The following is a 21923-nucleotide window of genomic DNA, read 5'->3' on the forward strand; positions in this document are numbered from 1 at the left end:
GGAACCAGAGATCAAATTGCCAACATCCGCTGAATCATGGAAAAAGCAAGAGAGTTCCAAAAAAACATCTATTTCTGCTTTATTGACTATGCCAAAGCCTTGGACTGTGTGGATCACAATAAACTGGAAAATTCTGAAGGAGATGGGAATACCAGACCACCTGACCTGCCTCTTGAGAAATTTGTATGCAGGTCAGGAAGCAACATTTAGAACTGGACATGGAACAACAGACTGGTTCCAAATAGGAAAAGGAGTACGTCAAGGTTGTATATTGTCACCCTGCTTATTTAACTTATATGCAGTGTACATCATGAGAAACGCTGGACTGGAAGAAGCACAAGCTGGAATCAAGATTGCCGGGAGAAATATCAATAACCTCAGATATGCATATGACACCACCCTTATGGCAGAAAGTGAAGAGGAACTCAAAAGCCTCTTGATGAAAGTGAAAGAGGAGAGTGAAAAAGTTGGCTTAAAGCTCAACATTCAGAAAACTAAGATCATGGCATCTGGTCTCATCACGTCATGGGAAATAGATGGGGAAACAGTGGAAACAGTGTCAGACTTTTTTTTGTGGGGGGGACTCCAAAATCACTGCAGATGGTGATTTCAGCCATGAAATTAAAAGATGTTTACTCCTTGGAAGGAAAGTTATGACTAACCTAGATAGCATATTCAAAAGCAGAGACATTACTTTGCCAACAAAGGTCTGTCTAGTCAAGGCTATGATTTTTCCAGTAGTCACGTATGGATGTGAGAGTTGAACTGTGAAGAAAGCTGAGCGCTGAAGAATTGATGCTTTTGAACTGTGGTGTTGGAGAAGACTCTTGAGAGTCCCTTGAACTGTAAGGAGATCCAACCAGTCCTTTCTAAAGGAGATCAGTCCTGGGTGTTCATTGGAGGGACTGATGTTGAAGCTGAAACTCCAATACTTTGGCCACCTCATGCGAAGAGTTGACTCATTGGAAAAGACTCTGACGCTGGGAGGGATTAGGGGCAGGAGGAGAAGGGGACGACAGAGGATGAGATGGCTGGATGCCATCACTGACTCGATGGACGTGAGTCTGAGTGACCTCCGGGAGTTGTTGATGGACAGGGAGGCCTGGCGTGCTGCGATTCATGGGGTCACGGAGAGTCAGACATGACTGAGCAACTGAACTGAATACAGTGGATGGTACATAGTAAGACTTCAGCCTAAGGAATGAGTGAACAAATGAATTGGCACTGTCCTAATCTCATCTCTGATATTTTCCTCTTCACTTGTCTCCTACTCCTCACTGTAGCCATTCTGAATACCTTGCAGTTCTTTGAACACAGTGTTCTCTTAACAGGGACCAGTCTTTGTCTGTACACCTTTCCTGTGTGCTTCCCCAGTAATGGAAAGTAGTGTCATGCCTTCTGTGTAGGCATTATTGTATAACGGAGTTCATGGGGTCACAAAGAGTCAGACATGACTGAGCGACTGAACTCTGCATAGAATTAGATAAACAGGGTGACAGTATATAACCTTGTCATACTCGTTTCCCAGTTTGAACCAGTTCATTGTTCCATGTCTGGTTCTAACTTGCTTCTTGACTTGCATCATGTTTCTTAGGAAACAGGTAAGGTGTTCTTGTATTACCATCTGTTTAAGAATTTTCCACAGTTTGTTGAAATCCACATAGTTAAAGGCTTTAGCATAGTCAATGAAGCAGAAGTAGATGTTTTCTAGAATTCCTTTGCTTTCTCTGTGATCCAATGGATGTTGGCAGTTTGATCTCTGTTCCTCTGCCTTTTCTAAATCCAGCTTATACATCTGGAAGTTCTCAGTTCATGTACTGTTGAAACCTAACTTGAAGGATTTTGAGCATTACCTGGCTTAGCACATAAAATGAGCACAATCTGTGCTCATAACTGTCCTCACCATACAACTACTGTACAGGAGTTTGAATATTCTTTGGCATTATGTCTCTTTGGGATTGGAATGAAAACTGACCTATTCCAGTCCTGTGGCCACTGCTGAGTTTTCCATATTTGCTGGCATATTGAGTGCAGCACTTTTAAAGCATCATCTTTTAGGATTTGAAATAGCTCAGCTGGAATTCCATCACCTTCACTAGCTTTGTTTGCAGTAATACTTCCTAAGGCCCACTTGACTTCACACCCCAAGATGTCTGGCTCTAGGTGAGTGACCATGCCATAGAGTTTTCGTGATCGTTAAGACTTTTTTTGTATATCTTACGTGTATCCTTGCCACCTCTTCTTAATCTCTTCTTCTTCTGTTAGGTTCTTATCATTTCTGTCCTTTTTTGTGCCCATCCTTGCATGAAATAATGACTAGGAACTAGTAACTAAGACCAGATATATTCTTTGTTATACCATGGATCATCAAATGAGGTATCAAGGAGGATGTGGCATTTGTGTGATGTCTTGAAAGATGGGTAGAATTTAAACATTTGAAAATGGAGAAAAGTGAATTCCAGTCTGAGAAATCACACAGGGGCACATACTCAAAAATGCAGAGTTTGGTATATAGAAATATATCAAGCAAGTACTTTTCAAGCTTTAGTGTCAGGTCTGTAAAAGGCAATAATAAAATAAAGCCAGATTGGGGGGGGGGTTCATTTAATGATATTTATTAATCATAGAACCTTGTATTTCTACAGAGCAGAAGAAAAAAGAGATCTGCTTATGTTTTTCCGAAGCCTACGCTTCTTTGTGGAGTGGTGTGACTATCGTAAGCGCACATTTAAACATTTCAAGGTAGAGTCTAAAGTCTTTCAATTTAAACATATATGGAAAGTGAAGCTGATGTCAATTTGGGGATTTAAGATAACATTCTTAAAGTTTTCAAACAATAGAAAATATTTTTATTGGCTTCTGGGATTTGCATTTGTTTGCAATAAATAGAGGAGGAATGCTTCTGTAGAAATCAGTGAACCATTTTCACTGAAAGAAAAATAATTATAGTCATATTTATTTTATAATATACATTTTGAAAAATTAATCTGTCAAGGATACTTGAAGTAAAATGCTAAATGCTAGTAAAGAATATGAGCTTAGAAGCCTTATAATGTCATAATGTAATCTTTACATTCTAAATCACTCTCTGTATTTAAGCTTCTTATTTATTGTATATTTCAAGTTTAAATATTGAGGTCTGATTCTTATAAAGTAATGCTTCTTAGGCCTAATGCAGATACATTCAAAGACATTTTTAAAACTCCCTGTTTTTGTTTGTCATAGCTAGAATTATGTTTGGCTACGTTGTAATCCTCTGACTCATGCTTAGCTGGATAGGATCAAATTACTGACAGCAGGGATCCACACAGAAATCAGTTCTAAAAGAGTTCACATGAATAATATGGCAAGGTTCAGGTTTCCTCAAAATCCTGAGTCATGACTTTTGTCATGACTATTGTTTTTATGACTGGTGCTAACACTCATTTATTTTGGATTCTTTGTTTAAATCATCGTCATCATCATTTGCATTTTATTTGGTTGAGCTAATCTGTCAAGCATAGGATTTTCTTTAGAACGAAGCATGCTGATTTCTGTACTGTACTGTGGTCCCTTGAGGAGTTCTCAGGATCATGTTGTTTACTTGCAGGTGCTCTTGAACAAGAACAGTTAAATAGCTCTTCTTCAGAATTGGTAAAATAGAGTAATAATTGAGGAGCATGCTGGCAGTTATGATAATAAATCATATCATATGGCCATTTACTTATACATTAGGATGAGCTGTGGGAAATGTGAGCACTGGTTCCATTTTCAAGCTGACTTTCCTTGACATGTTTTTAAGGCAAGTAGAGAAGTATAATTGGTGTGCTTTTCCTGTAGCAAATAAAGTGCTTATTTGAGCTGGTCTTTGCTGGTGACAAGGTTGTTAGAATGGAAAGAAACAGTCACATGGTTGTGCAGTCATCACCAGTGTTTATCTACAGAATGTTTTATTCATCCCAAACTGAAAACCTTGTCCCCATTAAACACTTAATTTGTCATTCCTCTGTCTCCCAGCTTCTGGGAACCATCATTCTATTTTCCATTTCTGTGAATTTGACTAAGTATCTTGTTCAAGCAGAATCATCAAATTTGTTCTTTTTGCCAGATTATTTCACTTAACATACTGTCCTCAGAATTTATTTATATTGTAGCATGTGTCAGAATTTCATTCCTTTTTAGCCCTGGATACTATTCTGTTATATGCACTTACCAAACTTTGTTTATTCGTTCATCTTTAATAGACACTTAATTGTTTTCACTTTTTGGCTATTGCAAATAGTCCTTCTCAAGTCATTGGTGTACAAATATCTATTCAAGTCTCAGTTTTAATTCTTTTAAGTATATATACCTGTGAGTGGAATTGCTGGATTGTATGGTAATTCTTTCTTTCAGCTTGCACCACTTTACATCCCCAACAGCAGGGCATGAGGCTTCCAATTTCTTCACATCCTTGCCAATATTCATTATTGTCTGGGTTTTTGTTTTGTTTTTACTTTTTTTTGTTTTTTGTAGCCAAACTGTTGGGTGTGAATTTCTATCTCTTTCTGGCTTTGATTTGCATTTCCTTCCCTAATGATTAGTGACCTTGAGTATCTTTTCATGTGCTAATTGTCCATTTGTATTTCTTCTTTGGAGCAATGTCTATTCAAGTTCTTTGTCCCTTTTTGCATCAGGTTTTTTGTTGTTGTTGAATTGTAGATATTTTTTTATATATTTACTTCATCAAATATGATTGGCACATATTTTCTTCCATTCACTGAATTGTCTTTTCATTTTCTTGATAGTGTTCTTTGATGTATAGAAATTTTTAATTTTGAAGTCCAGTTTATCTATTTTTTTCTTTTTTATCCTGTGCTTTTGGTGTCATATCCAGGAAATTGTTGCCAAATTCAGAGTCATACAGAATTTTCTCTTTATTTTTAGTAGGAGTTTTATAGATTAGCTCTTAAGTTTAGGTATTTAATTCAGTTTGAGTTAATTTTTGTGTATGTTGTAAGCCTGCAGTCCAACTTCATTCTTATACAAGTGAATATCCAGTTTTCCTAGCACCACTTGTTGAAGAGACTGTCTATTCCTAATTGAGTGGTCTTGATGCACTGAACTCCGGGAGTTGGTGATGGACAGGGAGGCCTGGCGTGCTGCGATTCATGGGGTTGCAAAGAGTCAGACACAACTGAGCGACTGATCTGATCTGATCTGATGCCTTTTTCAAAAATCATTTGATTGTACATGAAGTTTTGTTTCTGGTCTCACTATTCTATTCCATTGGTCTATATGTCTGTCCTTATGCCAGTATCACACTTTTAATTACGGTAGCGTTGTAGCTAAATTTTGAAATGAGGAAGTGTAGAATCCTCCAGTCTTGTTCTTTCTTTCAAATTTCTTTTGACTATTTGGAATTCCTTGAGATTCCATATGAATTTTGGTGGGTTTTCCCAGTTCTTCAAAATATTACATTGAGATTTTGATAAGGATTATTTTGAATCTATGAATTGTTTTGGATAGTGTTGACATACTAACTTTTCCATCTTTCATTCATGAACACAAGCTGTCCTTCTATTTATGCGTATCTTCTTTAGTTTCAGGAATGTTTGTAGGTTAAAATACTTAAAATTTTAATCTTCTGTTTCTTTCATTATCAGTGTCAAAAATAAAGCATTATCTATTTAAGATAATGGAAATGAGCATATTTTTACTTTTATTATTTTATCATGAAATGAAAAAACACCAATAATATTTGTTCTGGAAAGAGGATAGAGACCAACTTGATTCTCATTTATAATTGATGTTGGAAACAATGTTGGTTATTTTTATATATGCCCTTCAGACTTTTATTTCTAAAGCAGTGATAATTTTATATGCAACCCCAAAGAAGTGTGGAAGTTAAGAATTTTGAATGGGATTTGGGCAAGAGGAAAGTAATTTCAGGAATTTCAGTCTTGCAGCAGTGCCATTATAAATCATCACCATTAGATTAGAGATTAATTCTTATCTTTAAACATATTAGTTAATCATGGATCTTTAGAAAATGTTTCTGATATGCTTTCTTATGAATATATGGCCTATATTCATGAACATGAATGTGTATGGGTGGTTGGGAAGGTGGTGTGCAATAGTAATGCCACAGAATTTGCTTAGTTTTCATATTTTATATTTGGATAAATTTATTGATAAGATTCATTCCTATAGTATAAAAAATATTTTGTAGGTATGTCATAACTGAAAGACTTTACAGTGGAGAACTTTATGGCTATATTCTGAGAAACAGAGTGGACTTTCAGTTTTTTTAATAAGCATACTGATTTTGATGTGCCTAGCTTCCTAAAATGTTTTGTGGTGGACTTAGAATGTTGATTATTTAGATTAAATAAATTTTCGTACTACTTTACTAAAGCTTTTAATTGTGTAACCACAAAACAGAATAATTGAACATTACTATATTAGCTCTTTGTCAAGAGAGTAAAATTATGCTTTATTTGGAAAGTTTTGCTTAGGTATAAGACTATACCCTATTTCTCAGGCTAAGTAAAAATATAGTAGCTGCCTTAAAAGAAAGAAAACAGAGTTCCTACTTCATAATGAATAATGTATAAATCATAAAAGAAAGAAAAGTGAGAGATCCTTAGAAATATTCAGCTTTTCAAAGTCTTTGGAACATATGCCTTAAAAGCTTTAGGGATCCAGTGGAAGCCAGGAAAGACAGTTGAAAGTTTCTTGGACTTATCTTTTAACTTTGTAACACTTCTTAATTTTGGGTATTTATATAAAAACGTACCTTTTAAGTGTTACTCTATTACGAACTACAGGGATTTTGTAATTCTGTTCAAATATTTTCACATTTCTGTTTTGAACTTAGAGATTCAATCTTACTTTTTACTTGTTGTTATATATAAGACTTTTTTTTTAACATTCTTGCTTAAAGCATAAGTTCCTTCAATAGTCAGATGCAAAATTAATATTAAATATTTATGCTCCTTTAGACATTGTTGAGACAGATTATAAGTATGTGTGTACTTTAGCTATGCTGCATTGATAGTGGTTAAATGTATGACCCTATAGGCAATCTTTTTAAGCAGATAAAACTGTTGGGATGTTTTCCCAGGATGACGGGGTTGCCCTCCAAGCGTATCTCTTCAATGCGGTCCCGAATATAACTGGTGTCATTAGCCTTGCAGAATGTATCATCTGTAATTGAAGTTATGTTGTTAAACTGGAAAACAAAAGGGAAAAATCATTTATAAACTCCAAATCATCCTTTTGTATGCTATGTAATGAGGTCTGGCAGAATATTTTATCTGTCGATAAAAAGTGATTTTTAAAATATGGTACATACTGTATATCTATCTTCATGGTAATAAAAAACCCTGTCTGAGCAATCTGAGTCTCCCTTTTTAATGTCTACAGTATTACTTTGAAAGAACAAACTACTTGCTTTTTCTAAGAATAAAACTCATGTATGTAACAAATTTCTGAGTACAAATAAGATTGTACTAGCTGGAAAATGTATCCTGTTGTATAGTGTCAACTCAAAATGGGTACTGTGTCCTTAAATGTACTTTAAAGAAGTAAAAAGAACAAATGAGAATTCTTGTGATGGTGAAAGATTACTTTTAGTCTCTTTTTATTGCCTCTTCACTTTTCTATTACCCTTGATGTTGGACAATAAAGTCAGCTGGGAAGTCTCCAAAAGCAAGTGTTTACTGCTATTTGGAGAAAGAAACATAAACCACGTCTTGGTGTCCCCTAACTTCAAATCCACATGTCAGATTAACTAGGAGATGCCAGGTACACACCTGGAGACAAGCCATCCTGTAAGAGCAGACCTCATACCTGGTGTTACTGATCCTTTGGATTTGCTCTGAATAGAACTGTGGCTTCTGGGCAAGAGAGAGCATTTGACTAAATATTAATGCTTTTGATGGGCAACATTTACATATAAGTAAGTGAATTTCCTAATGAATTGTAAGATTGACCCATAGTAATTTGAATTAAAGTCTGATACTGTGAAAGGAGCAATCATACCTGAAGATGAATTACACGCAGACTTTCTGGTAAATTAAGAGGCACAGATTCCAAAGCATTGTGATCCAAGTAGAGGAAGGAGAGGTTATGCAGTTTCTGTAAGAAAAAGGTGCTTTTGCTTGAGTTGATACCTGAGATCAGTGCGTTTTTTCACGACTCAAGCTATATACACATATATATAAATATACATATGTATAAAATACATAGATATAGTCATGTATCAATACTATTAATCATTGGTATGGTAGTTTTTGATTTGGTGGGATTTTTAGTTTGCTGTTTTGGTTTTACAAGTAGTGTATTTCAGTCCTTTACAAAGGGCAATAGAACCCTAATGCATCCCCATGTCTGTCTACTCACCTCACATCTGAATACCCAGTCATAGCCAGCCTCAGCCCTCATGTCAATTTCTGGGGCTCTTTAAATTTGTCTTTGGAATAGGTGATGATATTAATGCTTATGCAGGATTGTATTTGGATCCTGGTACTGCTATAACCTCTCTTGAATCTCCAGAACTTTCCATTTCAGCTCCACTAACTTATAGTAGAATGAATATTCCTAAGAGATGTGTGTGCTTGTTAGTAAGATATCTTCCAAAGCAATGTATTAAATACGTGGCTGGGTATGATTTTTCTTTTTACCCTGCTAAGGGGTCTACATTAGATTACTCTCCATAATCAATAACCCATTATTGTGTATAATTCTGTAGTTTCAAGATATAGTTTCCCCTGACAGTAATGTTTTACCTTACTTTTGATATACATCCTATGGCAGAATTTGGATTCTATTTTTTTTTTTTTTTAGAATTAATTTGTTGTTATTTTAATCCTTTCTTAAGCATCCTACATGTGTGCTTAGTCACTCAGTAATGTCCAACTCTGTGTGACCCATGGAACCCACCAGGCTCCTCTGTCCATGGGATTTTCCAGGCAAGAACAGTGGAGTGAGTTGCCATTTCTTACACCAGGAGATCTTCCTGAACCAGGGATCCAACCCAAGTCTCCTGCTTTGGTGGATAGATTCTTTACCACTGTACCACCTAGGAAGCCCTCTTAAGCATCCTACGACCCATTATATAAGAATCAAGCTCCTGTCTTCCCCAGTGGACCTCTTTACATGGATTAGAGTGACTTGATTTTACGTGGCTTTTGCAGCCTTGGCCATTAAGCAAAACTAGAAAATAGCTGACTTTATCATTTTGATGCCAATTTGTCATTAATCCCTTCTGTAATAAATGCGTAAAATAGTCAAATACTTCTTTTGTAAATGTTGACCGGCTCCTGTAGGTCTTTAACATACCAGTTATTCAAAGGTTTACCTCCTCAAATTGTGTATGTTCAAATTACAAGCATTTTTTTGTTTGTTTTTAAAGTAAGGCCAGTTTCTGAAAGTCCCCTAAGAGTTCCTTAACTTCTGAGGAACTGTTAGAAATTGTCAAAAGGAGCTACAATCCTGTATTTTGAGCAAGGTCTTCTGTTGCTAACCAGTAGCATGATTATCTCAACCTTTTATCTGGGGTTTCTTCCAGGACTGGGAATGAGTACTTCAGATCTATGGAAGTCCTGGGCTGAGGTGATTACTTCTCTGTAGACTGCATTTTGAGACAACCTGGCTACCTAAATCAAAGTAAATCACCTTCCCTTTTTCCTGAGCATTTATTTTCTTGAATGATTAAATTAAGAAATATATTTAATTTTTACTACATACAGAATTTTGTATTAGGTGCCATCATGGAATTCAAAAGAATATTTCCCTACAGAATTCTATGGGCTAATACTTTCAAGTATTAAAAATAAAATTCAGTCTTTACAGCATGATTTTTCTGGTGTTTATGAATTACTAATACTGTAGGGAAGAAGAAACACAGGAAAACTTCCATTTTGAGGTTTTGGAGACTCTTGGTACCATGAGTCTTTGTCTATATAAATAAATATTTGCTGTGTGAACAAAGGAAAAAGATGTGACACCAGGTAGTCCCATGAAACCAAATAAAGTTATTTTAAGTGAGGTACAGGCATAAGCTAGACTTGAATAAGCCTAATAATATCACTATTTATTATGTAATAGTTTTAAAACAAAATTCTAGGCTATAGTTTCTTCTTCTTTTATCATGTTATTATTGGCTGTATAACAATGATATTATATTGTGCTCAGTCATACTATAAAATACTTACTTTGAATGTATTTGCTTTGATTCCTCTACTCTTGATTTTGTTATATTTTGCATTAAATAAAGTAAGCTTGGGAGGGAGAACTGGAAGCTTCAGTAGTTGATTTTCAGCTAGTGTAAGTTCTTCTAACAGAGAAAGTTTTGAAAAAGTACCGTCTTCTATGTCTTCAATCAAATTTCCCGTAAAATCAAGTCGTCTTAAGTTAGCTTGAAGGAAAAATATACAAACAATACAGAAAAAAATTTTTTTAATACATGAAGTTAAATTCTTAATTGTGTGGACTGAGGAAAAGCATTTATTTAACAGGTAATTCAAATTTCTTTTATGTTTAGTGCTTTGCAGAACATGTACAATTAATAGCTCAGTAAGTTTTATTGAATGAATACTCAGCATGTACTCAGTGCTTGACACTGATGGCATTTCTCACTGGAGTTCTAGAATTTCAGGTTTGGAAGGGAACTTTAAGTTAATAGAGTCCGTCCATCCTTTTTTGTTTGAATTCTGAGTATGCTCAAGTAATATGAAAGAAATTCTTTGTTGCAAATTATGGAAGGCAAGCATTATGTTTGATTGAATAGAATCATGTAAATATTTGTGAATTTCTTGCCATCCTGTTGTGTTGTGATTATGGGTTTGTTTTGTTTGCATTAGTTGCTCAGTTGTGTCTGACTCTTTGCAACTCTATAAACTGTAGCCCACCAGGTTCCTCTCCTCTGTCCCTGGCATCCTGTCCAGGCAAGAATACTGGAATGGGTTGCCATTCCCTTCTCCAGGGGATCTTCCTGACCCAGAGATTGAACTCAGGTCCTCCTGCATTGCAGGCAGATACTTTACCATCTTAGCCACCAGGGAAGCCCCTGTGATTGTGGGTATATTATCTTAATCTCTCCATGCCTTATTGCTTAAAAACAACAAAGGCAAAAATGTTCCCTATTTTGTTAATGTGGTACATACTGAGAGAGAAATTCAATATGTGTGTATGTATGCATCACTTTTGTTCTGTCTGGGATGATAAGGAGATATGGTCACTTCTCACTATTTAAGGTAGTCATCTGTAAAGTCGACACAAATGCTGAATTAGTGAATATGGAACCATTGCTCCTAGGGAATATACGGATTCGAGCCTTTCATCACACATTTTCATCAGCCAATCAGAAAATTGTATGTGTGTTTCTTTTTTAAAGGCATCTTAAGCACTGTAACTCACTGTAACTCACTTAAATGAAGACTACTTAACACGTATTTTCTCTGGAAGGCACATCACAGCCTTCTTGCAGTTAGAAATAATATACAGCACTTCAACACTATATTTAGGGAGTGTTTCAAACAGCAAAAAAAAAAAAGCCAAAAAATGAAAAGTGAAAAATATTGCACTAAGTAGACTGTAAACGAGGTACTTGTTTAACGCTGAAATAAAAGACAAAAAAAGCATCTTGTTCTACCTCACCTGGATGACTCAAATTTTTTGCCACAGGCATGTGCCTGTGAATAACCCTGAAAGTGCCAGAAGTATTTATTTTGGGGTTACAAATAAATTTATAAAGTAGGTGAGTTTGAAAACATAAAATCCACAAATAATGAGAAACAACTGCATTCAGTCAGTTGGAACTACCAGTGACAGCATGAATTCAGGATGGTTAATCTCGTCAGTGTGTAGTGGAGCCAGTGTGCATTTCTTGGTATCATTTTCTTCAGAAGCCCTCGACAAAATTGGAATATAGGAAACTTTTCTGGAATGAGTGATCCAGGACTTGGACTTGACTGCAGAAGTAGTTGCTGTGTGTGGTGCTCATAGCAACACCCTCCTGGCAGGATACTTAAAATACCCAACAGTGACTATCCTACGTGTGACCTAGAAACTTGTGTTTATATGAGTTAAATAACTAACATGAGTTAACACTAATATTTTATTTAAAATTAGCTTACGTATGTCTGCAAAATCTTTGGCGGTCAGCTTTTTAATTTTGTTGAATCGTGCATAAAGATAGGCTGATTCCTTTGGCAAAGGTGGTACAGCATCAATGTCAACTTCTTCACAGTATACAGAGCCACTTAAACAAACACATAGCAGGCATGTGGGCATTTCTGAATTGGGAAACAAAATCATAAAAATCAATAATTTAAAAATATCTGACCTCTAGTATTAAAATTCTTGCTATCATGAATGTTATTACTAATTTGAAAAGATACTTTACACAATTATAGATGATAACAGGAAAGATGTTATGGCCATATTAGCTAGTGATCTATATTGTATCTGGTAACTCAGCATAATTTTATTTTAAATTCTGTAATACACAATCTCTTTTATTCTCCTGTCTGTTTTGGCAATGATCATTTATTTAATTGCTGAATTGATTGACAGTTACATTTCTTCATTTGCATATCAAAAAATCATAAAGCTGGACTTAAGGTAAGCACAAGCTTGATTTATCACTTGGGGTAGTGCAAACACATTTCTAATGAGTTTGTTGTTCAGTTGCTAAGTCATGTCCTCCTCTTTGCAACCCCATGCACTGCAGCACACCAGGCTCCCATCTCCTTCACTGGCTCCCGTAGTTTGCTCAAATTCATGTCCATTGAGTTGGTGATCCTATCTAACCATCTCATCCTCTGCCACCCCCTTCTCCTTTTGCCTTCAATTTTTCCCTGCATGAAAATCTTTTCCAGTGAGTCAACTCTTCGCATTAGGTGGCCAAAGTATTAGAGGTTCAGCCTCAGCATCAGTCCTTCCAATGAAACTAATTAGTGAAAGTATGAACTTGGAATCATAGAGAATGTTGAATTTTAGCTTCGTAATAATCTCCTCCAATCTCCCTTAAACTTAGATTCAAGTAAAAGTCATTTCCAGCAACAACAACAGCAACAAAAATTTGGAGTCATTGTGAGCACTTTTAGAATCCCATTGCACCCTGCATCATTTTTTTTAATTTAAATTTATTTATTTTAATTAGAGGCCTGTATCATTTATTGCACTTACTTGTCATGCCTTCATCCTAGAAGAGTTCCTTAGTCTTTGTTTTTTATATCTTTTTACTGTTTTGGAAATTTTTGAATTTTTTAAAAATTTATTTTCAGGGCATTTATTTTGCAGAATGTCTTTCAACTGGGGTTTATAAAAAAGGTTCCTCATTTTTGGCAGGAATACTACAGAAATAATGTTTCATCCTCTGTGTCATGTATCTGTCTCATTCCTTACAATGCTGTCTTGGGTAACTTGGTTCAGTTGGTGTCTGCCATGGTTCTCACCCTGTAAAATTACTGTTTTTCGCTTTGTAATGAGTGTGTACCTTCTAGAGAAGTACTTTGAGATTCTAAACATCAGGTTTGTTATCAAACTTTCATGTTTTAAAACTCTAGTTTTCATCTATTGATGAGTCTTACTTGAATCATTTATCACTGGGATAGTTGCCAAATAATAATTTTTCTGACTCCATCATTTCTTCTATATTTGTTAGTTCACATTCTGATATGAGGTGGAATGTTCCCTCCTTATTTATTTTTGTCGGTATGAACTTATGAATTCCTTATCCCATGGGTCATATGTTACTGTCATATTTATTTTGATAATCAGATTGTCCCAGATTAGTCGACGAGAACTCCTAAACTCTGTTTTATCATCCCATAGCCTTTTTGTGATTCAATGTTATACAATAAGTTGCACATATTTAACTTGTAAGATTTATAAGTTGGATGTCCATCACCACAATCAAGATAATTAACATATCCATCACTCCAAAAGTTTCCTCATGCTCTTTGGTAATTATCTCTCCCTCACAGTAACCACTAATATCCTTTCTGTCATTATCTTAATATGTTAATATTATGAATATATTAAGGACCAGAAACTTAATATATTATGCAGTATATACTCTTTTGTCTGGCTTCTTTAACTCTGCATAATTATTTTGAGGGTCATCTATTTTTGCATTATCAGTAATTCATTTCTATTTATTATTGAGTTCAGTCCAATTTATTCCATTCTGTCAGTAGACACAGTTTATACAGTCATCTCTTACATATATTTTGGTTGTTTCCAGTTTGCAGCTATTTCAAAGAGAGCTGCTATGAACAATGTATGGACTTATCGCTTTCATTTCTCTTCTATAAATACCTAAGCATAGAATGGCTGTGTCTTATTATACATATATATTTTACGTTTTGGAAAAAGTCCTACTAAACTGTTTTCCAAAGTCATTGTGCCATTTTAAATTCTCGTTAGCAGTGCGTATAAGTTCCAATTGCTCCGCATTCTTTCCAACATTTGGTATGTGTGGTTGGACTTTTTGATTTTAGCCTTTCAAGTAAGATGTGTTGTGGTATCTCATGTTTGAATTTACATTTTCCTAATGACTAATGTGCTGAGCATCTTTTTATATACTTATTTGCCATCCACATGTTTTTGTGTGTGTGGTGAAGTGTCTACTCATGTCTTTTGCCTGCTTTTTAAACGGGTTTTGCATTATTAGTTTTGAATTATATATATTATATAGATATAAGTCATTTGTCAGAATATGTTTTGGAGAAAATGTTTTCTCCAGTTTCTGGCTTTTTTTTTTTAATTTTCTAATCAATGTCTCTTAAAGAGCAAACATTTTTTATTTTAATGAATAATAATTGATTCCCTTATAGTTCATGCTTTTTGTGCTGTGTTTAAGAAATCTTTGCCAACCACCAAGTTTTTATCCTGTTTTCTTTTAAAAGTTGTATAGTAAGTCTTGATATTAGTGTAAATTCTCCAAATTTATTCTTCTTTAATGTTATGTTTCTTCTAGGTTCTTTTCATTTTTATATAAATTTTAAACTCAGCTTGTTAATTACTTAAAGCCTGATAGAATTTTAATTGGGACTGCATTGAATCTACAGATGAATTTGGGAAAATAGACATTTTAATGATACTGAGTTTTCTGGTCCTTGAATACAATGTATCTCTATCTATATATTTAGGTCTTTTTAAATATCTCTCACCATTATTGTCTGGATTTTAGTGAATAAATCTTATACATCTGTCATACATTTATACATATATATTTTTTTATATTTTGATTAAAAAATTAAATGTCTCTACTATTCTTTGAGAGCTTACTTATTTTCTGGCATGCTGAGATGTCCCATACCAATCCTTGCCCTTTCCCTGCCCCAGGTCTGAAATCAGCTATTACTTTAAGAAGTACTGGTCCATTTCAGTGGAGAATGGTATTTAGAAACCAAGATTTGGGTGTGCATGTGCTCATTGCTACTGGGATCTCATTGCTACTGGGATCTCATTGTTCCTAGGATCTTTCAGCAAAGAGGACTGGGAAATATATTTATTTTTATTTTGCTCTCTTTTCATATATAATACAGATAAGGAAATGGCAACCCACTCTAGTATTCTTGCCTAGAGAATCCCGTGGACAGAGGAGCCTGGTGGGCTGCTGTCCATAGGGTTGCACAGAGTCGGACACGACTGAAGCGACTTAGCATGCATGCGTGCACTGGGGAAGGAAATGGCAACCCACTCCAGTATTCTTGCCTGGAGAATCCCAGGGACAGAGGAGCCTGGTGGGCTGCCATCTGTGGGGTCACACAGAGTGGGACATGACTGAAGCAACTTAGCAGCAGCATGTATAATACATACATACACATGTATATGTTTTTATACATGGACACACTACACATGGACACACATGTAAACATATATAATATATATGTACCATATGCTCATATAAAACCATAAACATATCATATGCGTATATGCACATACACACTCATACAGGGAAGCAAACATGTTTATATCTTTTTCTGTATATCTGTATACAAACCAGGAGTTGATGCTGATACCTTTCATTCCAGTCCATTCCACTCCATTTCCATAGTGTTCCTTCTAGCCTTCCCCCTGACCATATCTTTTAACACCCTTCTCTGATTATGAGAGACCTGACTCTCCTGATCCACTTTGTATTTACTTTACTCAATCCTAGAACACACATTAAGTAGTTTCATTATTGTTAACCTATAACACTATGGAAAACAAACCTACTCATTGGAATTTTAGTATTTGTCTACTGAAAGTATACATCAAAATACTGAGTTACTTCAGTTAGATTTCCCTTCCTGTGATGTGTTATGTTATTCATTTGAAATACAATTAAGTTTGTATTTTTCTGTTTGTTTGTCAGTTTGGGTTCTTTTTATCTTATCCTTGTTGATTTTATTTATGAATGTACTATATTTATTTGCTTATGTGAATATAATGTTCTAAAATCAGATATGCACAAAAAGTGTGCTCAGAGAAGTTCTGCCACCTTTTCCCTGTACCTATAGTTCCTGTCTCCCCCTCCTTCCACCCCTAGTCCATCTGTAACCCATAGGTAACTAGTCTCAGCTTAATTGCCCTTCTTGAATTTCTTTCACACAAGTGTATCTTCTCTTATATCCCTTTCATTTTGAGAAGATACAGCATACTGTAGATACTCTTTTGCACTTTGGTTTTTTTCACATACTCTCTTCTAGAAATCAATCCATATTTGTTATAGAAATCTTCCTCATTCATTTTTACCACTGCATAGCATTCCGTAGGTAGATGTACCATACTTTATTCAACCACTCTTCAATTTATGGATAATTCGATTGTTTCCAATATTTTGCTGTTGCAAGCAATCCTTCAGAGATTTTGCATATGTATTTTCTTACTTTTGAAGGTATATCTTTAGGATAAATTCCTAGAGGTCAGTTGCTAAGTCACAAAGTAAATGCATATTAGGTTTCATCAAATATTACCAAATTCCTCTCTGTTCTACCAATTTGCATTACTATCAGCAACATATGTCAGTGTCTGATACCACACAGGTTTTGCCAGTGGAATATATTAATATATTGTCACACTTGTGTCAGATAGGTTAAAAAATTTTATCTCAATTTAAATTTCCATGTGAGATTGAACACCTTTTGTGTGTGTAAGGGTCATTTTTATGGCATTTTGTGAATTGTCTGTTCATACCTTTTGCGCATTTTACTCATGGATTTTTTATCAGTTTCTTTTTCCTGGATTTTTACTTGTTCTTTATAAATTAGAGATATTAACTCTTTACAGTGGTGTATATTGAAAATATTTTTCTCAGTTTTAAGCTGTCTTCAGCTTCATTTATGATGATTTTTGCCATGCAAATGTTTTTTATTTATGGAGTCAAACTTACTGGTCTTTTCTATTATCATCTCTGGATTTTGAGACATCCCACAGTCAGGTAATCTTCTACTATTTAAATGGTTTCACTTTTTACATTTAGACCCTAATTTATTTGAAGTTTATTTTTCTGTATAAGAGGGATATAATTGTATCCCTTTTCAAGGTTGTCCCAGACTCAGTTTTTAAAAACATCATCTTTGGGACTTCCCTGGTGGTCCAGTGGTTAAGAATCCATCTGCCAATGCAGGGGACATGGGTTCAATCCCTGGTCTGGGATGATGCCACATGGCCCAGAGCAACTAAGCTCCTGAGCCACAGGTACTGAGCCCACATGCTACACCTATCGAAGCCTGAGCACCTAGAGCCTGTGCACTGCAGCAAAGGGTAGCCCCATCTGCAACTAGAGAAAACTCACGGACAGCAATGAAGACCCAGAGCAGCCATACATAAATAAATAAATATTTTTTAAAAATAAAAACATCATCTTTGCTTCAGTGATTAAAGATGGTCCCTTTGTTATTTACTAAATTTCTATATGTATTTCTTTCTGTCTGTGGACATTCATTCATGCACCAGTATTATACTTATTTTAAGTATGGAGGCTTTAAAGTATGTTCTGATAGGTGATTTCATGCAGATCTGATTTTCCATCTGAACTTGAGGATCAACCTTACCCAACACTTTAAAGAAGTTTATTGTTACAGATTTAGGGAGAACTATCATCTTTGTAATATTAGATCATCCTATCCACGAGCAAGAAATGTCTTTTAATTTCTTCTAGTCTATTTTCACTATGATGCTTTTCAAATTTCTTGAGATATATTTTCTGTTTTGTTTCATTTTAATTTTATCGTAGCACTATAGAAATTAGTGTGTGGTTTTTTTTTCATATTGTCACATGAAATAATGGTCTGTGAGAGAGCAATAATAAACCAAATAGAAACTAATAAGTAGTACTTTGTAATTTGTTATAAGTTTTCTATTGTTTTAATTGAAACATACATTATAATTACATATATAACCATTTCTCTTGTGAATTTCTTAAAAGCAAAAATAATATTTTATTTATTTTATCCTCAGACTACATGTGAAAGTGAAAGTGAAAGTCGCTCAGTTGTGTCCAACTCTTTGGGACCCCATGGGCTATACAATCCATGGAATCCTCCAGGCCAGAATACTGGACTGGGTAGCCAGTCCCTTCTCCAGGGGATCTTCCCAACCCAGGGATTGAACCCATGTCTCCTACATTGCAGGCAGATTCTTTACCAGCTGAGCCACCAGGGATTTGCAACTAATTGGAATTTAACAAGTATTTCTTGAATTGATTTTATATAGATAGAAGCACACACTTTACAGAGGCTAAACCCAAACTGAACTTTGGTTGTTCTTGAATGTTCCTATTCCATGTTTTTCACTCATAATGTGGAATGGCAAATGGTGAAAATTCACAATATACCTGTTTGACTTTATCATTGGAGATAAAATTCCACTGTTTGGATTTACTGTATCCTGATGCAGTTTTGAACTATAGCAGATAAAGTTCCATTGTGAGCTACTTTTTAAAGCTCCTTTTAAAAATAGGATAATAGAGTATTCATACTTACCATCATTTTCTTTCTTGGGGGGTAATGGCGTTATATTCTCATCTTTTTGTAATTGAAAACTTTTCTCATCGGGTACTATTATCATAGTTTCTTTTTCCTATTGGAAAAATAAACGTTTATTTACAATTATTTACAATTTGGTAATTTTGGTATTATTTACAATTTGGATTGTAAAACAGGGATTACAGACAGCATTCTCCCATAAATGTTCTGGTTGAACAGTCCTTCCACTCTCCATTTGTCTATTAAGTGCTGTTGAATTCTGCTCCACTTCACAAATATCTTGGTCCCTGTGTTTAGAGAGACTCCTAAAGCAATGTAAAGAGAAGAAGCAGAGAACTTTTTTACTTACTACTTTTTAGGGGCCAGGAGATTTTGAAAGTATTCTTTAAACTGATTGATAAGATTGAAATCAGCCATGTGAGCCGACAGCTTGTTATAATAGGCCTTTTTTTTTTTTTCTAAGCACCTGGGAAGCATGACTATTTATACATATATTATTAATATATACATATATGATAATAATAATACTAGGATATTAGCCAACTTCATTGAAAGAAATTGTAGTATTAACATTTGCTCATCTGTACTGAAAAAAAAGAATCTATTATAACTGTTCACTCTTAAAATACTTATCATCTTATTTATAGTAGAGAACTTTTGAAGGAATCAACATTGTTAAGTATTTGGCTGCATCTCTTATTTTCCATTTTGCGTGTGTGTCTGAGAGAGACACGTACAGACACACTCTAGGCAGGCAGCAGATCCTTATGTGCTGTATTAACTTTTTCTTTGTCCAGTATTCATTTCTGTGTTCCAGTAAAACCACAAGTAATTACTTAGTCCCTGTGCAAGCAGAATATGAAAAATGTGGTAGGAAAGTCATCTCTGTAGACAATGACAGTGACAGTTACTTGGTAAAATGATAGAGCCTAAGTTGTTGAAATTGATTGAAAATCATGCTGCATATTAGTAGTTTTAATTTTTTGATACTGTGTAGTTGACATACGTGAATTATTATGAAATCCTGTAGATACAAAATAACCAGTACTCTTCTATTTATGTACTTGAACTACTTCTTCCTAAAATAATAAACCTTAAGCTGGTAATCCATCATTATTTCTCCTAATACACATTTCTCCTATTTTATTTTAATATGCAAATAAAAGGCACTATGTATCATGACTTAAATGTAAATCTCTGCTGATAAGAGATCATCTTTAAATTGAATTTTCCTTAAATTTTATATTTCAAATTTTAGCTTTCCTTAAATTTTATGTTTTGGTTGTTACAGATACTATTTGGTTATCATAGAGTCTATTTATTAATTTGGGAAGCATGCATACTTTAAAAATATAATTTAGGGACAGTTATTTTGAATTGTTTTGAATCATTTCAAGTGCTTTTCCTTTCCTCTTACCTTATCAGACACATTCAGAAAAAAACAAAAACATGCATTTAAATGGGTGACTATTTTATAAATTAAATTTAGAGTAGAAATAAAATACCTTAGTACTTTTTCCATCCAGGTATTTATCCTCATAATCTTGGCTAAAAAAGGTTTCTTCAAGATTATCTGTTCCATAATCATAGATAATGCGTGAATCCTGCTGAGATGGTGGTGCTGGCTTTATCAGAGGCACAAACAGGAACAGGAGAAGTGTAGATTGCAGAGTCTTCATTTTAATAGAAATTAAGGTGACTGAAAACTAATAAGCTAGTGGCCTGCTGACTGTGGGACAATACTCTCTTTTTCCCTGGAAATAAAAATGCAGACCATCGAAGCAATATTTAAAAGCTTAGAGGACTTTTTGGCAGGGTATACGCAGCAGGGGCCAGCGAACAGTATTTAACCCTTTGTGATCTTTAATTAGATGCTAAAAGTTTTTATGTATCAGTGATATTCTGAAAAATAGTTTCAGAAAATGTTTTTAGTTCTTTTTCTATCAAAAATCCAAGCAACGTTGATAATTTCAGTTTTTTAATAATTAGGTACCTTGAACAAAGGTATGCAATTGAAGTCTTCTTAGAATACCTGTAATATAAACAGTTAAAATGAAGACCCATGATCCTGTCTCATGTGAGTTAAAAATATCATATTTCAGCTTTGCTACTTTATAAGAACTCCTGATTTGTATTGGTATGAGCAGAAACAAGTTCCAGGAACAGTTTTAAAACTTAAACTTTAAATTTAACATTATGAAAAATAGTCATTAACACTTACTTTTAGGTGATACAGAATATTGAAAAAGCCATGATTTCAAATTCCTCAGTTTCATAATTTCCATAGATATCATTATTTTTAGGTAATAGCATTTCTTTTAAAATTTAAGGTATGAAAAATGCAAAAATAGTATTGCAGACTAGAAAAATAATAGAACTTTAATCAAAGATTTCAAGGGAATGAAATGGGAAAGATTCTTTTAGGCTCACCACTGGATTTTATCTGGTGGTACACATTTTCTGCTTTTTCTTAAGTAACTTCAGACAGAATCACTCAGAATTGCTGGTGCTGCATTTTAGATACTAGTTTGTCAAAAAAGTCAGTGGTTGAAATTAAGCATAACATGGTTTTGTGACTTTTGCAGCACGCTGTTCTTGCCTGCATGGACATTCAAGTTATGCGGTGATATACTTAAGTGCTTGTTAAAAAATAGTTATCCGAGGTAACTGAGACTTAAAAAGATTTAAGATTGCCTTTATATTTACTAAGATTGTTATATGTCACATTTTAACAAACAATATTTAAAATAATATGTGAGAAAAGAGCCTACCGTTGTAGCTGTTTTGAAGTTTTTTGTGGTTTTCCTCAATAGATGGTCATGGCTTGCATTAGCCCCAAGTGGGAGGGTGAATGAGAAAAGCTGTGGAGTGATTTCAAACTGTTGAGTAGAATTTCAGGGCCCAACAGCTTTAAAAGCAGTTTCCATGTGGTAGAGATCTTTGCCAACATTCTTTCTGCAGGGTGAAATGTAG

General features: G+C 34.6%; 2 protein-coding genes across 3 annotated transcripts in view; one reads left to right on the forward strand and one right to left on the reverse strand.

Moving 5' to 3' along the window:
* CENPP (centromere protein P) overlaps positions 1 to 21923 on the forward strand; it is a 235314-nt gene that overhangs the window by 61449 nt on the left and 151942 nt on the right. Inside the window, exon 5 of the mRNA XM_070794303.1 lies at positions 2646 to 2742. Within this exon, the coding sequence (XP_070650404.1) occupies positions 2646 to 2742 (97 nt within the window). The remainder of the gene's footprint in view (positions 1 to 2645; positions 2743 to 21923) is intronic.
* On the reverse strand, positions 6121 to 21860 carry OGN (osteoglycin). Of its 2 annotated transcripts, none has more exons than XM_019966577.2 (7): positions 21722 to 21860; positions 20456 to 20982; positions 18948 to 19044; positions 12102 to 12260; positions 10179 to 10381; positions 8005 to 8100; positions 6121 to 7192 (listed from the first exon to the last, which is right to left on the reverse strand). In XM_019966577.2, the coding sequence occupies exons 2-7, from the start codon at positions 20627 to 20629 to the stop codon at positions 7022 to 7024; spliced, it is 900 nt and encodes a 299-aa protein (XP_019822136.2). In that variant the 5' UTR covers positions 20630 to 20982; positions 21722 to 21860; the 3' UTR covers positions 6121 to 7021. The 2 variants fall into 2 exon arrangements, with proteins under 2 accessions (XP_019822136.2, XP_070650405.1); XM_070794304.1 differs by having other exon boundaries at positions 20456 to 20704; positions 21722 to 21835.

This window comes from Bos indicus, chromosome 8, assembly GCF_029378745.1.
Source record: "Bos indicus isolate NIAB-ARS_2022 breed Sahiwal x Tharparkar chromosome 8, NIAB-ARS_B.indTharparkar_mat_pri_1.0, whole genome shotgun sequence".
Lineage (NCBI taxonomy): Eukaryota > Metazoa > Chordata > Mammalia > Artiodactyla > Bovidae > Bos > Bos indicus.